This window comes from Solanum tuberosum, unplaced genomic scaffold (assembly GCF_000226075.1).
Source record: "Solanum tuberosum cultivar DM 1-3 516 R44 unplaced genomic scaffold, SolTub_3.0 scf00132, whole genome shotgun sequence".
In the NCBI taxonomy this organism is placed as follows: Eukaryota; Viridiplantae; Streptophyta; class Magnoliopsida; order Solanales; family Solanaceae; genus Solanum; species Solanum tuberosum.
Window position 1 is genome coordinate 977,146 of NW_006239055.1, and position 16,000 is coordinate 993,145.

The following is a 16,000-nucleotide window of genomic DNA, read 5'->3' on the forward strand; positions in this document are numbered from 1 at the left end:
TTAATTTGAGAATAGTTATATATTTTCGTTAAATTAATGATGAAATTGAGACATGCACCATGGAAATATTAGGGTTTGATATTAATTAGGTAGGGAATTTTGGGAACAAAAAAGTGTGATATCACGTTACATAGGCATGGACAATATGGAACATAAGAGTAATAATAATAATAATACGGTGAAGTTTTGCCCTAGGTAGTACTTAATGAAATGACCAATGCAATGACTTTGATTGCTCAACTAACCTTAAGTTTCCTTCTAAACAACATAATCCCCCACCACCATGCCTAATCCCACTAATGTTTTTTTTTGGTCGAGCTCCATTTCAATTTATATGATATAATTTAAATTGACGTAGAATCTAAAAAGGAAATTTTAAATTTGTGATTGTAAATACGAAATGATATTTGTGTTGTTATAAATGTATAATGCATAAATAAACATTTATACTTAATCTGATGTTAAGTAAGCATTCCAACTTTAAGAGTACACATCTAGACACCTCAACTTGATCTCAACTGACAACTAAACACTACAACTCGTCTCCATTGTGTGCCATGGACATCCGACACTGATGTGACATATTAATTTTGGAGGTGTCTAGATGATCATTTTGTAAGTTAGAATGATCGACAGACACAATGGGGAGGAATTGAGATGTCTAGATGTTCACTCTCCAAGTTGGAGTACTTACTTGTCAGCTGAAATCAAACTTGAATTTCTGCTTCTGTATAATGTATGTTATAAACCTTTTGAAGTTTGTGGTCTTAAACATTGATCTCGACACTCTTTATGACACCAACAAACACACTTTAAAAGTGGTCACCCCTGGCACTAAGGTCTTGAAAAAATATACAAAAATATTCTCCATCCCCAAAAGTTTTAAAAGACGTACACCCTAACTCCAAAGTCTTGAAAAATTACAAAGTAGTCGCTCCATCCCTAAAGTTTTAATTGCCGAAGTTAGAATAAAAAACAAATTTTTAACCTCCAAAAGTTTTCGACTATTGCTTTGTTTGTGAAGTTATGGTGGATTTTTCGAGTATCAACAAACTTGATATGAGGCAAATACATGTGAAACAAATACGGTAAGAAGTTGCATCCTGTAATTTCTAGAAATACAGGGGCCTCGCATGTTTGGAGAAAAATGAACATTATTATAGATGAGGTTGAACATGATATATGGTGGCAAGTTAAGACTGGAAATTCTAGCTTCTGGTTCGACAGCTGGACTAAGTGTGTCAGAACCCAGGGATACCCCCTAGATGTAACATGGCATATAGAACCCTGAAGGACTCCATAAATCCCACTTAGTCCTCATAACATAAGAAATAGAACAATAAGAGTAAAACACATTTCAAGTCTACAAAGTTATTTTTTATAAAGAACAAGCGGAAGTCTAGACACTTCGTCTCATCATAGCCATATGTTACAATATCGAATGAAATTGGGCCTAGCCCATACATCATGTTCAAAAAGTGAAATACACGAAAGAAACTAAACATAGGAAATCCATCCTCGAACCATGAGGACTCACCAAGCTCGGGAAAACAATCAAATCCAAGCTCTAGCCACAAAATTGTCAACCCTGACTGTCGGACCCTGCATTTGGAAAAAATATAGGCAAAAGTATGTGTTAGTACAAAAATGCACTAAGTATGATAGTCATGCATAAAACATTTAAAACATGCTAAAAGGGACATTTCATTTCATGACATGTGATTTATAAAGCTAAAGCATCATATGAGAGAGTTGGAAAACATAAGTCATAACATCATAGTCAATGCAAGCTAGCATTATCTTTAAAATCTTTGAACACTATGAGATGCTTATTTAAGCATGTCTTAGTTCATCATTAATCTTGTTGTGGGAATTATCCTTAACCGACAAGAGACCATGTGAGCTATAACATGATCACCCGGCGTCTCCTACACCGAAAAGGGTTGGTCTACTTGCCTAAGGTAGAACCATTTCTCTTAGCTTAAGTGGATCCACTAGCTAAATAACCTATGGTGGCACATAGTTTATGGGATAAGGAGATTGCTACTAGAAATTTGGACTCTACTACGTGAGGACTTCCATCTCATGAGATTACTTTGGAAACCCGGACTCTACTACGTGAGAGTTTTCACTTTGGAAATCCGGACTCTACTACGTGAGAGATTCCATCTCATATTCAATATCCACTCGGTGCTAAGCATAAATTCCCAAGGAATAGTCATTTCTTACTTGACTTCATCACTCATTAAAAGGTGACCTTGGACAACCAATTCAAACTAGTTCATTAGGATAGCTCATTAGACCATGCGTGAGAAAACCTTTCACCATCCATGTCACTTTTGATCTTTGATTCAATTAGGTGAGAAAGCCTTTCAACCTAAGAATCCTTACTATCTGAGAATACCTTTCGCATCATTAAAGTTATGTGTTTATGAGAATGTTCTTTCAAAAATACAACAACAACATCATAATCATTGATACTTTACTCTCAAAGCATACTTAAAGCATTTTCATAGATTTCATAAAAACATGCATAATCTCATAATTTACCTCCTTGAGGTTCAAAACCTACTTTCAATCACCACATCTAGAATTCAAGAATTAGATATGGATTTCATCATAAATTCATGTGATTCTATCACTTCATGCATTAATTGATAAAATTCCTCTGTCATCAACAAAGACCCACAGCATATCATCAACTCTTGAGAAATATGGGAACTACATGGGTTCATGGGGAAACATCATAAAAACCATAAGAATTCATCAATTCATGCTTAATATAAACCAATTCAATCATTTAAATCAAGTTTGAAAGGAACCCATGGTAATTGAAGGAAACCCTAACAATTGGGAATTTCTACCTTTTTGAAATTGGAGATTTTGAGAGAACTTCATGGATGAAAGGAATCCATTATGGATGAAAACTACCATACCTTACTATCAAATCCCAAAGAAATTGAACCCATGGTAAGCTTGCTCTTGAACCCTAGCTTGAATCTCCTTCTTCTTCTACAAGTTTCTAGAGAGAGATATTTTGGAGAGGAAGATCTTTGATTTTCTTTTGGATTTTGGAAATAATTTGAATAGGTGAGTTTTGGGGTTAAAATGACTTATATAGGGGTCTAGGCTTGGGAAAAACGACATAACTTTGAGTTACAACAATTGGGAAAAGACCCAAAAAGTCCCCTGACTGGAAACTGCCGAAATGGCATGATGGAGGCCAAAGCAGGTCGTCATCATCACCACGGCCCGTCAAACGGGTCGTGAAGAATTTCTGCCTAACAGTACTTTACTATTTCGGGGATAACTTTTTACTCCGAGATGGCAATTAGGCAAACTCGGTGGCGTTGGAAAGAGGACTCAAAGACCTTTAATTGCATAGGTCATGGACCACCTAATTAGTTTTGAGCTAAAAGATATTATTGTTTGAAGTTGACCCTAAACTCTAAGTCTAATGAAATGCCCTTCACGTGAGGCTCCACGAGCCGTGGTGCCTCTCATGGTCATGATCCAGTATCTAGGCAAACTTTACATTAACCCCTAAAAATCTAAGGCACCACCACGAGCTTTCCCATGAGCCGTGAAGTGGCTCGTGTGGAGGGGGCTGTTTTGGGCAACTTTGGGGAGGCTACTGCCTAGCCCACCACGAGCCACACCACTAGCTGTGGTCCTCACCACTGTCCGTGGTGGTGGTCATGGAAGGTGGGGAAGTATCTATGGGAAGGTGGGATGCCCTAGCCCTCTCCCTTGGCTCTTGGCCTCTTCTTTGACCCTAGTCCTCTCACTTAGGCCTAGTTTAGTCTACTAGATTTCTGAGGTGTTACCTTATCTCCCCCTTGGGAACATTCGTCCTCGAATGACGTTTCTAGACACCTTACGGAAGTAAAGACTCAATACTAGCAGCCCATCATGCATGCAACTCATCAAATGCACATAATCAAGGAGGAAATATCAACTCCAAACTCAAACATACTCAATGCATCACAAGGAAGTAGGAACTACATCTAACAACCCATTATGTATGAATTTAACATTCTCATGTTCAAGGAGGAACTACCTTCTCCAAGCTAAAACCATGCTCAACACAATCTCATGGGGCTCATATGCAATTCACTCTCAAAAAGCATATCTAAAGCATGTGCATCAATTCATCTCATGAAGTCAATAGGCAACGTATACTCAATGCACCACAACATGAGGAAATCAATCATATAAACTCATTTTCTTTCAAAACAAATTTTCATGAACATGCATCACATAAGGAAATCAAGGAAACACATAAACACACACGACTCCTAAAGCAAGGACAACTCAAGAGGAACTCATTACCTCAAGCTATAATAGGGGTAGAAGGAAAAAAGATAAGGATATCGGGACATCATATTGGCCTCGGCCTCCCAAGTAGCACCCTCAACTAATTGATTCCTTCACAAAACCTTCACGCAAGCTATTTCTTTGTTTCTCAATTTCTTGACTTGTCGGTCTAAAATCTCTACCAAAACTTCCTCATAAGAAAGGCTTTCACTAACTCCAAACCATTCTAGGGAAACTATGGATGTTGGATCTCCAACACACTTTTTAATCATAGAGACATGGAAAATCGGATGCACCGTTGCCAACTCATTTGTCAAATCCCACTCATAAGCAGCCTTACCAACACGTTTCAAAATTTCTTATGGGCTTACATACCGGGGACTAGGCTTCCCCTCTTACCAAACCTCATTACACCTTTCATGGGTGAGATTTTCAATTAAACCCAATCGTTAACATCAAACTCTAGTTCCCTTATTCTCACATCGGCATACGACTTTTGTCGACTTTGAGCCGTTTTCAACTTTTTCCTTATAAGCCAAACTTTATCCATGGCCTTTTGTACCAATTCAGGACCTATTAGGGCAACTTCACCCACCTCAAACCAACATATGGGTGATCTACACCTCCTACCATATAAGGCCTCTAATGGAGCCACATCAACACTCGAGTGATAATTACTATTATAAGTGAATTCAATCAATGGCAAGGGTTAAAATCAATCACACAAGCCCTTAACATATCTAAGTATACCATCTCCTCATTGGGAGGAAGGCTCAACAGATTTTCCAAGTATCGCTTCTTTCAATTTGACTAAGTTTGGATCAAGTCCTTTCTTAACTTTTTCATCCGTCACAAAAGACGATCTTGAACCATCGTAAACCTTAATTCTGCCCTTGGTAGGGTCTACTAACCGAACAACATTACCACAAACTCATAATGACCATATCAGGTTCTAAAAGCCTTCTTCGGAACATCATCATCTTTCACCCTCATTTGGTGCTAAGCCAACCTAAAATCAATCATAGAAAGGTAACTAGCTCCTTGTAGTTGGTCAACACTAGAATCTATTTCCCTCACCCTTACTAGGTGATACATGCAACCCTTAAAAGTCATCTTCTTAGCCTTAAGACAAGAAATAGCCCAAACCTTTGACATAGATTTTCCCCCTTCCACTCTCGGATAGGCTAATTCGGGAACTAAAAATTTGACTATACGGGTTCTACAATCAATAGAAGTATAACTAGAGTGCAACCAACCCATACCCAAGATAACATCGAAGTCTAACATATCAAGCTCTACCAAGAGTAACTCTATGGGATAAGGAAACAAGAAACTTTCTATAAACCCTCTTAGCCACAATAGAATCACCAACAGGAGTAGAGACGGAAAAAGGTTCTAACAACACATTAGGGAGAACATCAGACCTTATAACAACATATGGCATCGCAAAAGACAAGGTAGCTCCAAAATCAAGTAGAACATAAACATCAAGTTGGAAAACTTTCAACATACCGGTAACCACATTCGGAGAACTCTTTTGTTCACCTCTAGTATGAAGAGCATAAAAAAGGTTTTTCTTAGGAGCATTAGGACCCGAACCACTAGGAGTAGCTTGTTTGCCCTCTATTTCTTTAGCCTTAAGCATCGGGCAATCCCTCATTTTGTGACCATTTTGATCACAACGATCTGTGCCGGCTATGCACCTATTATCGTGCTTCCTTCCATACTTAGTACAAGTAGACATAGGTAACGAAGATCCACTACCATTACCTCCTTGAGGCTTAGGGTTAGACACCCTATCTTCGTTGAACTTAGGAGGAGCATTGGAGGAATCTTGACCGGAAAACCTTTATCGAAATCTAGGACGACCTTGTTCATCGGACCTTGCATTAAAGAAATTTCCATCACCAGTCCTAGCCCTTTTTACCTCCCTAGACTTTTCCCTTAGTTTTTCCTTCTCAATTTGTTGTTCATGCACCATAAGACGAGAGATTCTCATGTCATGAATAAGTATGGTAGTTCGGCACTCTTTCACCACCATTTTAGACACACTCAATACAAACTTACTCATCCTAGCCCTTGAATCTGCAACCATTGATGGAGCATACTTAAACAATTGGGTGAACTTTAGAGCATACTCTCTTACACTCAAACTTCTTTGTCGAAGGTTAATGAACTCTAGCACCTTGGCTTCTCGATTCTCAAGGGGAAAAAACCTATCAAGAAACGCGGCCATAAACTTCTCCCAATCAAGAGGACCCACATCTTCCGCCTCCCTTCTTTCCATTGGTTATACCACACTTGAGCCACACCTTTCAATTGATAAGTGGTCAACTCCGCTTTTTCCAATGGTGTAACTCCCATGATAATCAACACCTTATAGACATCATTGATAAACTCTTGAGGATCTTCCTCCACTTTGGAACCATGAAACTCCGGAGGGTTCATTCTTGTGAAACCCTCACTCTTTAAGCCACCGAATTCATATTAGGGTTCACGGGAACTACTACCTCCTTATTTGCTTGGGCCGTCATAGCTTGGGCCAATACTTGAAAAGCCACCCTAAACTCCTCATTTGACACTTGTTCGGCCAAAGGATCGACCGGAACTTGAGGAGCTTCTTGTTCCTCATTCTCTCTCACATTCCTTGTAGCACTCTCTTCTAGTAGTCATATCTTGAAGAACGTCGGATAAGGTAGGAGAGAGACCTTATAGATTTAAACTTTATCGCACGACTTAAGAGTAATGCAAGAAGTGGAGTTTCCTAAATATCTTGTAGCCTCTCATTCATAAATGTGGCGTGCTTCACACTCATGCATAAGAATCTACTAGACGTGGCTTATGAGAAATCATCCTTGGACCATTCTAAACCTTGTGCTCTGATTATCAAATTTGTCACGACCCAGGGGTACTCCCTAGATGTAACTTGGCATATATTTACCCGAAGGACTCTATACAAGCCACTTAGTCCTCATAACATAAGAAATAGAACCATAAGAGTAAAACACATTTCAAGTCTAAAAAGTTTTTTTTATAAAGAACAAGCAGAAGTCTAGAAACTTTGTCTCATCATAGCCATTTATTACAATATCGAATGAAATTGGGCCTAGCCCATACATCATGTTCAAAAAGTGAAATACATGAAAGAAACTAAACATAGGAAATCTGTCCTCGAACCATTATGACTCACCAAGCTTAGGACAACAATCAAATCCAAGCTCTAGCCACAAAACTGTCAACCCTCACTGTCAGACCCTACATTTGGGAAAAATGTAGGCAAGAGTATGCGTTAGTACAAAAATACACGAAGTATGATAGCAATGCATAAAAAAATTTAAAACATGATAAATGGGGACATTTCATTTCATGACATGTGATGTATAAAGCTAAAGCATCATATGAGAAAGTTGGAAAACACAAGTCATAACATCATAGTCAATGCAAGCTAGCATCATATTTAAAATCTTTGAACACTAGAGATGCTTCCTTAAGCATATCTTAGTTCATCATTAATCTTGTTGTGGGAATTAGCCTTAACCGACAAGAGACCATGTGAGCTATAACATGATCACCCAGCGTCTCCCACACCGAAAAGGGTTGGTCTACTTGCCTAAGGTAGAACCATTTCTCTTAGTTTAAGTAGATCCACTAGCTAAATAACCTATGAGAGCATATAGTTTATGGGATAAGGAGATTGCTACTAGAAATCCGGACTCTACTACGTAAGGACTTCCATCTTATGAGATTACTTTGGAAACTTCATTACTAATGAAAAGGTACCCTTGGACAACCAATTCAAACTAATTCATTAGGATAGTTCATTATACCATGCGTGGTGCTAAGCATAAATTCCCACGGAATAATCATTTCTTACTTGACTTCATTACTCATGAAAAGATGCCCTTGGACAACCAATTCAAACTAGTTTATTAGGATAGTTCATTAGACCATGCATGAGAAAACCTTTCACCATCCATGATCACTTTTGATCTTTGATTCAATTAGGTGAGAAAGCCTTTCAACCTAAGAATCCTTACTATGTGAGAATACCTTTCGCAACATGCTACTTATGTGTTTATGAGAATGTCATTTCAACAACACAACAACAACATCATAATCATTGATACTTTACTCTCAAAGAATCCTTAAAGCATTTTCATAGATTTCATAAAAACATGCATAATCTCATACTTTACCTCCTAGAGGTTCAAAACCTACTTTCAATCATCACATCTAGAATTCAAGAATTAGATATGGATTTCATCATAAATTCATGTGATTCTATCACTTCATGCATTAATTCATAAAATTCCTCTTTCATCAACAAAGACCCACATCATATCATCAATTCTTGAGAAATATGGGAATTACATGGGTTCATGGGGAAACATCATAAAAACCATAAGAATTCTTCAATTCATGCTTAATATAACCTAATTCAATCATTTAAATCAAGTTTGAAAGGAACTCATGGTAATTGAAGAAAACCCTAACAATTGGGAATTTCTACCTTTTTGAAATTGAAGATTTTGAGAGAACTCCATGGATGAAAGGAATCCATGGATGAAAACTACTATACCTTACTATCAAATCCCAAAGAAATCGAAGTATGTAAGTTTGCTCTTGAACCCTAGCTTGAATCTCCTTCTTCTTCTTCAAGTTTCTAGAGAGAGATATTTTGGAGATGAAGATCTTGATTTTCTTTTGGGTTTTGGAAATAATGACATGATCAATGGGTGAGTTTAGGGGTTAAAATGACTTATATAGGGGTCCTAGGCTTGGGAAAAACGACATAGCTTTGAGTTAAAATAATTGGGAAAGGACCCAAAAAGTCCCCTGACTGGAAACTGCCGAAATGGCATGACGGAGGCCAAAACGGATCGTCATCATCACCACGACCCGTTCATCAAACGGGTCGTGAAGAATTTCTGCCTAACAACGCTTTACTATTTTGGGCATAACTTTTTACTCCGAGATGGGAATTAGGAAAACTTTGTGGCATTGAAAAAAGGACTCAAAGACCTTTAATTTCCTAGGTCATGGATCACCTAATTTGCTTTGAGCTAAAATATATGATTGTTTGAAGTTGACCCTAAAGTCTAAGTCTAATGAAAAGCCCTTTATGTGAGGCTCCACGTGTCGTGGTGCTTCTCGTGGTCATGATCCAGTAGCTAGGCAACCTTCCCCTTACCCCATAAAATTATAAGGCACCACCACGAGCCTTCCCACGAGTAGTGGTCATCACCATGAGTCGTGAAGTGGCTAGTGTGGAGGGGACTGTTTTGGGTAGCTTTGGGGAGGCTACTGCCTATCCCACCACGAGCCACACCACGGGCCGTTGTCCTCACCACTGGTTGTGGTCGTGGTCGTGGAAGGTGGGGTAGTGTCTATGGGAAGGTGGGCTGCTCTAGCCCTCTTCCTTGGCTCTTGCCCTCTTCCTTGGCTCTTGCCCTCTTCCTTGACCCTAGTCCTCTCACTTAGTCCTAGTTTAGTCTACTAGATTTCTGAGGTGTTACAAAGCGAGGGGCCCTATATTTCATGGAAAAGGGGACACTTAGAGACGAAGAGTTGAAGGTCAAAGATTTTATTATAAATGGAGAATGGGATGTGCAAAAGCTACGAGCCTTCATTTCTGAGGAGATGGTCATGTATATCATAAAGAGTATTAAGCCTTACTCAAATGAAGAATGTATTGATAAGGTCTGGTGGGTAGGAAACAAACAAGGACAGTTCACTATGGGTTCGGCTTTCAATAATTTAAGGAAGAAAAGAGGGGAAGTGGAATGGGCGGGGGATGTTTGGATAAAGGGGTCTTCCTTTTAAGATAGATTTCTTTCATTGGATAATTTGGAGAAGGAGAATTGAAATCGATGATAATCTTAAAAGGATGAGGCTGCAGGTGGTTTCCAAATGCTATTGTTGCGAGTAAGGAGAAATGGAGACAATGACTCATTTATTTCTAACGGCTCTCATAGCTCAAAAACTATGGAAACGGTTTACTTCTTGTGCAGGAATAAACATTGAAGGGTTGCACCTTCAACAACTCATAGTTAAGTGGTGAGAACATAAGGCAGCCAACAAACTAGAGCAAGTGTTAAAGGTTGTCCCAGCTATCATAATAATAATGTGGGAATTGTGGAAGAGGAGAAATGCAATAAGACATGAAAAGGGATACTCTTTCAATAGGATGAGCTACCAATGTCATATGACAATATTCCAGTTGATATGAGTTAGGTTCCCATGGCTTAAGGAAGTCCAACAATAGTGAAAGGATATGGTGGAGATGTTACAGTTATACAAATCTACTTTATATTAGGACATGGTGAGCTGGAAACTATATGAGGAGGAATGGATTAAGTGCAACACTGACGGTGCGAGCAAAGGAGATCCTGGTCAGAGTACGTATGGATTCTATAGTAAAAACAATGAAGGAAATCTAATCTATGCAGAAGCACATAACATAGGAGTGGCTACTAACATGGAAGCAAAGGGTATGGCTATTTGGAAGGCATTACAGTTTTTCTTAATTCAGGGCTACCAACAGGAAACAAACGCTCTTTCTTGGAGAAATATGTTGGCCCATAATTGGAAAATCTTGTGGGAGTTGCTAGAAATGTTAGAAAACATTCAGGGAATCATGTCTCAAATGAATACTACAGTCAAACATAATTTTAGGGAAGCTAATCAACTAGCAGACTATATTGCTAATTTAGCTATAGACAAGGAGGAAAAACAACAATTCCAGCACTACAATCAGATACCAAGCATGGGAATGAAAATTCTTAGTATTGACAAACACCAGATTCCTTCAATCAGAGTTAAAACAAGGAAAATCAAAATCATCAATTACAACTAACATATGCTTAGTTACAGATTTGAAGCCACAGAGTTCCACAACAATATGTACAAATTATATTGGTGCTATAGCAGGAGGAAAAGGGTTGTGAGTGAACTAACTAATCTAAGTTATGAGAGTCAACAAAAAGGGATACATACACCAGGAAAACATGAGAGTCAAGGAACTGGATCTCATTGTTCACTTGCATCTAGCTAGGAGTCCAAAAGGATGAAGCGCGGAAGCATTTGGTTCACTCATGTTCGTCTTCAACTACGATAAGGATATGTCAAAGCTTGAGCAGTTTATCACAAAAGAGGAAGGACAAAGGATACTTACAAGAACTTCAAAATTGGTATACATGGTTCGTACTCTCCTAAGAGTTCTCCCATAACGCATACATCCGAACTAGGTAGAACACCTTCAAGGGAAGCTAGGAAGTCAGCTCAGAAATGGAAATGGATAAGAAAGATGAAAAGATACGTACCTTTTGTAAAAACTCAGAATGAAAGCAGCGAGAACCACCATTTATGGTGGATTCTAGAACCTACTGAACTCAAGATTAAGAGAGAGTTAATTGAGAAGGCACATTTCTCATTTCTGAAAATATCTAATAACTAGGACAGCTGGCTAACAGAAAGCTAACTAACTACAAAATTGTTAACTAACTAATTCTGTGAAAGTAACACTGTTTAAACTAACTAACTAACTATGCATATGCTTATTAATCTCAACACCCCCCCCCCTCAAGTTGGAGGTGAGGAGAACACAGCCAACTTATCCATCATAGCAGAGTGTTTGATTACTGTGAGAGCCTTCGTGAGGATGTCGGCCAATTGATCGCCAGTGCTGATGTGATGTAATGAAATTAAACCTTCTTGAAGCTTGGATCTAACGAAATGACAATCGACCTCTATGTGTTTGGTTCTCTCGTGAAAAACTGGATTTTTGGCTATGTGAAGGGCAGCCTGACTATCACAATATACTGGAAAGGACCAATTGGAGGAACAGTCAACTCAGTGAATAATCGTTGTAGCCAAACCAATTCTCCAACAACCTTTCGTAATGATCTGTACTCAGCTTCTGCAAAGGATAATGAAATGGTCTCCTGTTTCTTAGATTTCCAGTTGATGGGACTGCTTCCCAGCAAGACAATGTAACCACTCACAGATTTTCTAGAGTCAGGGCATGATGCCCAGTCAGAGTCACAAAAAGCTTGAACTTCAAAATCAGGAGAAGATGACATGAAGATGCCCAAGGTGGGATCATTTTTGAGATACCTCAACATGTGAAAAGCAGCTCGAAGATGAGGTTCCCTGGGATCTTGCATATATTGAGTCAAATGTTGAACTCCATAGGCAATATCAAGTCTGGTATGAGTGAGGAAATTCAGCTTTCCTACAACCTTTCTATATAAGGTAGGATCACTTAATGGTCTGCCTTCATGAGCCTTAAGCTTAACATTAGGATCTAAGGGAGAAGCCATGGGAGTTAGTTTATCACAATTGAAGTCCTTCAGAAGGTCATGTACAAATTTTCTTTGAGATATAATGACTCCATCATCCTTATATAATATCTCCAAACCCAAGAAATAGTGCAGTCTCCCAAGGTCTTTGATCTTGAACTGGTCATGGAGAAAACTTTTGAGATTGACAATTTCTTCAGAATTAGTTCCTGTAAGTATAATATCATCTACATAGACACCTAGAAAAACAGTAGAAGAACCCATTTTCCTATAGAACAATGAATAATCATATAGTGAGTGAGTGTAACCCCTTGAACTCAAAGCTCCAATCAACTTTTCATACCATTGTCTGCTTGCTTATTTCAGACCATATAATGACTTGTTGAGCTTACAAACCAGCCCTGTATGTGGCACAGCAAGACCTGGAGGGACATCCATGTACACTTCTTCATGCAGATCTCCATGGAGAAAAGCATTATTAACATCAAGCTGGTATATATTCCACTGTTTCTTTGCAGCAACAGCAATCAAAGCTCTTACAGTTGTCATTTTAACAACTGGTGAGAATGTTTCTGTATAATATATGCCAAGGTGCTGAGTATACCCTTTAACCACTAGCCTTGCTTTGTATCTTTCCACACTACCACCTGTCTTGTGTTTGATTTGATATACCCATCTATAACCAATAGCTTTCTTACCAATAGGCAAAGGAATAAGGGACCAAGTGTTATTATCATGCAAAGCAGCAAATTCCTGAGTCATGGCTGTTTACCAGGCAGGATCAAGAGCAGCTTCTTCATAGCTAGATGGCTCACAATCATGAGCAATATTTAAAGCAAAGACTTGACTATTAGGATCCAATTCTGCAGGAGATATATGGTGGTTGAGGGAAAATAGCAGTTAATGTAGTAGGGGTTGTTGGTGTTGATGTGTGGTTGTCTGTGGGTTGTGAAACAGGTATAGAGTGAACATAGTCTGACAAGTATGTGGGCAATTTGTGAGTCCTATGAGACTTCCTAGTTGTTATATCAGGGTGGTGAACTTGTTGGAGAGGTGTTGTTGATGTGTTGCTATGAGAAGGATGATGTGGTGGACTAGAAGGGTCAGGAGGTAAAGTAGGATTTGTGTCACTTAAACGTCTCATGATCACACTGGATAGTAGGATGAAATGATGAATCAGAAGTGGGATATGCAGACTGATCAGTAAAACAGTGAGGATGGAAAGGAGAAGAAGGGAAGAGAGTAGGATCTTTAGTCATTGCAAAGGGGAAATTGTTTCATGAAAGATGACATCTCTGGAGACATACAACATTTTAGTGGCTAGACTCATGACCTTGTATCCTTTCATACCAAATGGATATCCTACAAAAACGTGTGGAGATGCTCTAGGTTCAAATTTGGATCTTTGGGTTTTAGGGATAGTTGGGTAGCACAAACAACCAAAACTTCTTAAGTGTGAGTAAAAAGGCTTCAGCCCATACCACACAGCATATGGACATTTGTTATTTATAGGTGCATAAGGGAGTCTATTAATTATATAGGTAGCAGTTAGAATGCATTCTCCCTAGTATTTTGTAGGGAGTTTGGACTGAAAAAGAAGTGCCCTAGCTGTTTCAAGAATGTATTTATGTTTCCTTTCCACCACACCATTTTGTTGAGATGTGTATGGACAAGACTTGTGGTGAATAATACCTTTGGATTGAAAAAATTGGATGGACTCAGTATTGGTGAATTCAAGCCCATTATCGGATCTAATTACTTTGATGGCAGATTTGAATTGGTTTTCAACCATGGATGTGAAGGTTTTAATAACATGTAGGGCATTGCTTTTATGACTAAGTAGATGTGTCCAAGTGGACCTACTGAAGTCATCTATCAGGGTAAGAAAAAATCTAAAATTGTCATGTGTGGGTGTTTGGTATGGCCCCCATAAATCAACATGGACTAAGTCAAAAATAGCAGTGCTATTATGAGTGCTCTGTTGGAAAGGTAGTCTAGTCTGTCTTGCCATGGGACAGATGGGGCAAAACAAGGCTGTTTGGATGAGAAACCACAGGTATTGAGGATATACTCTTCATTTTAACAAAAGGAACATGACCAAGTCTGTAATGCCACAACAAGTCTGATACCAACGAAGGCTCTCACAGGAATCAAACACTCTGCTATGATGGACAAGTTGGTTGTGTTCTCCTCACCTCCAACTTGAGGGGGGGTGTTGAGATTAATAAGTTTATGCATAATTAGTTAGTTAGTTTAAACAGTGTTACTTTCACAGAATTAGTTATTTAACAGTTTTGTAGTTAGTTAGCTTTCCGTTAGCCAGCTGTCCTAGTTATTAGATATTTTCAGTTTTCATATTTTCAGAAATGAGAAATGTGCCTTCTCAATTAACTCTCTCTTAATCTTGAGTTCAGTAGGTTCTAGAATCCACCATTAATGGTGGTTCTCGCTGCTTTCATTCTGAGTTTTTACATGGTATCAGAGCGAGGGATCGATCAACCTTGCTTATCTCCGTCCTTCTCGTGAAGATCTTTCAGTTCTCAGGCTTGTTTCAGGTTACCTGTTCTTTTTTCTTTCAACTATTCTTCAGTCTTCTTTTACTTTCCTACACATTCTCTTCTCCATTTCTGTGGATTGATTCTGCTGCACTACAATGGTAGAAGTCACTAATCTAGAGGTAACTAGAATTGAAATAGGAAGTGTTTTATACCTACATCCATCAGATAATCCAGGTGCACCTCTTGTACCAGTCGTTTTCGATGGAATTGGTTATAGATCCTGGAGGAGAGGCATCATCAGATCTCTGTCAGTGAAGAATAAATTGGGTTTCATCAATGGAGATTCTAAGAAACCACTTTCTACAGACCCAGACTATAAATGTAACGACCCTAAAAATGAACTAGTGAAACTAGAGCCTCACATGTGAGTTTGGGGTTGAGAACTTAATGAAATGATTATATTTGAATTTGACCCAAAAAATTCTTAAAAATGTGCTTCGGAAGTTACCGGAAACTTGTTTAGCTGTATATAAAAAGATCCGTTTCGTTTTTCGAAAATCCGACTTCATATTCTTGTTTAGGGGGTCAAATTGAGTGGTAAATGGGTCTAACCCAAATTTTAGAGCAACCGTATCAAAATCCGAAATTTCCAAGTGAAGCCTTTTTCGAGGGTCTACTTTGGAGGGTCATATCTCCTAGCACACAAATTATTTGGGTGGCCAATAATATATCCATGGAAAGCCCTTTGAGTTAGCTACCTAACGCACTTCGTTTCACCTCATTCGGAGTTCGGACGAAGAAGTTATGCCCATTTTCGTAAAATCTGTCCGGCAGAAAATGCAAATTCCAGTAGCTAATTTTACTGTTCATTACTGTTCACCCGCC

General features: G+C 38.7%; 2 protein-coding genes across 2 annotated transcripts; one reads left to right on the top strand and one right to left on the bottom strand.

Moving 5' to 3' along the window:
• The first annotated feature begins 10,636 nt into the window (after positions 1 to 10,636).
• Positions 10,637 to 11,173, top strand: LOC107061285 (uncharacterized). Its single transcript, XM_015310298.1, has one exon. It carries the CDS (start codon positions 10,637 to 10,639, stop codon positions 11,171 to 11,173), a length of 537 nt encoding a protein of 178 aa, XP_015165784.1.
• Positions 11,174 to 12,104: 931 nt separating this feature from the next.
• On the bottom strand, positions 12,105 to 13,379 carry LOC107061286 (uncharacterized mitochondrial protein AtMg00810-like). The gene is made up of 2 exons (XM_015310299.1): positions 12,997 to 13,379; positions 12,105 to 12,885 (listed from the first exon to the last, which is right to left on the bottom strand). The coding sequence occupies exons 1-2, from the start codon at positions 13,377 to 13,379 to the stop codon at positions 12,105 to 12,107; spliced, it is 1,164 nt and encodes a 387-aa protein (XP_015165785.1).
• Between the last annotated feature and the right edge of the window lie 2,621 nt (positions 13,380 to 16,000).

Coding starts and splice junctions, on each gene's coding strand:
- LOC107061285 (XM_015310298.1), top strand. CDS start 10,637: ATGGTGAGCTGGAAACTATATGAGGAGGAATGGATTAAGTGCAACACT.
- LOC107061286 (XM_015310299.1), bottom strand. CDS start 13,379: ATGACTCAGGAATTTGCTGCTTTGCATGATAATAACACTTGGTCCCTT. Junction 12,886..12,996: donor CTGGTTTGTAAGCTCAACAA/GTCATTATATGG, acceptor ATTGTTCTATAG/GAAAATGGGTTCTTCTACTG.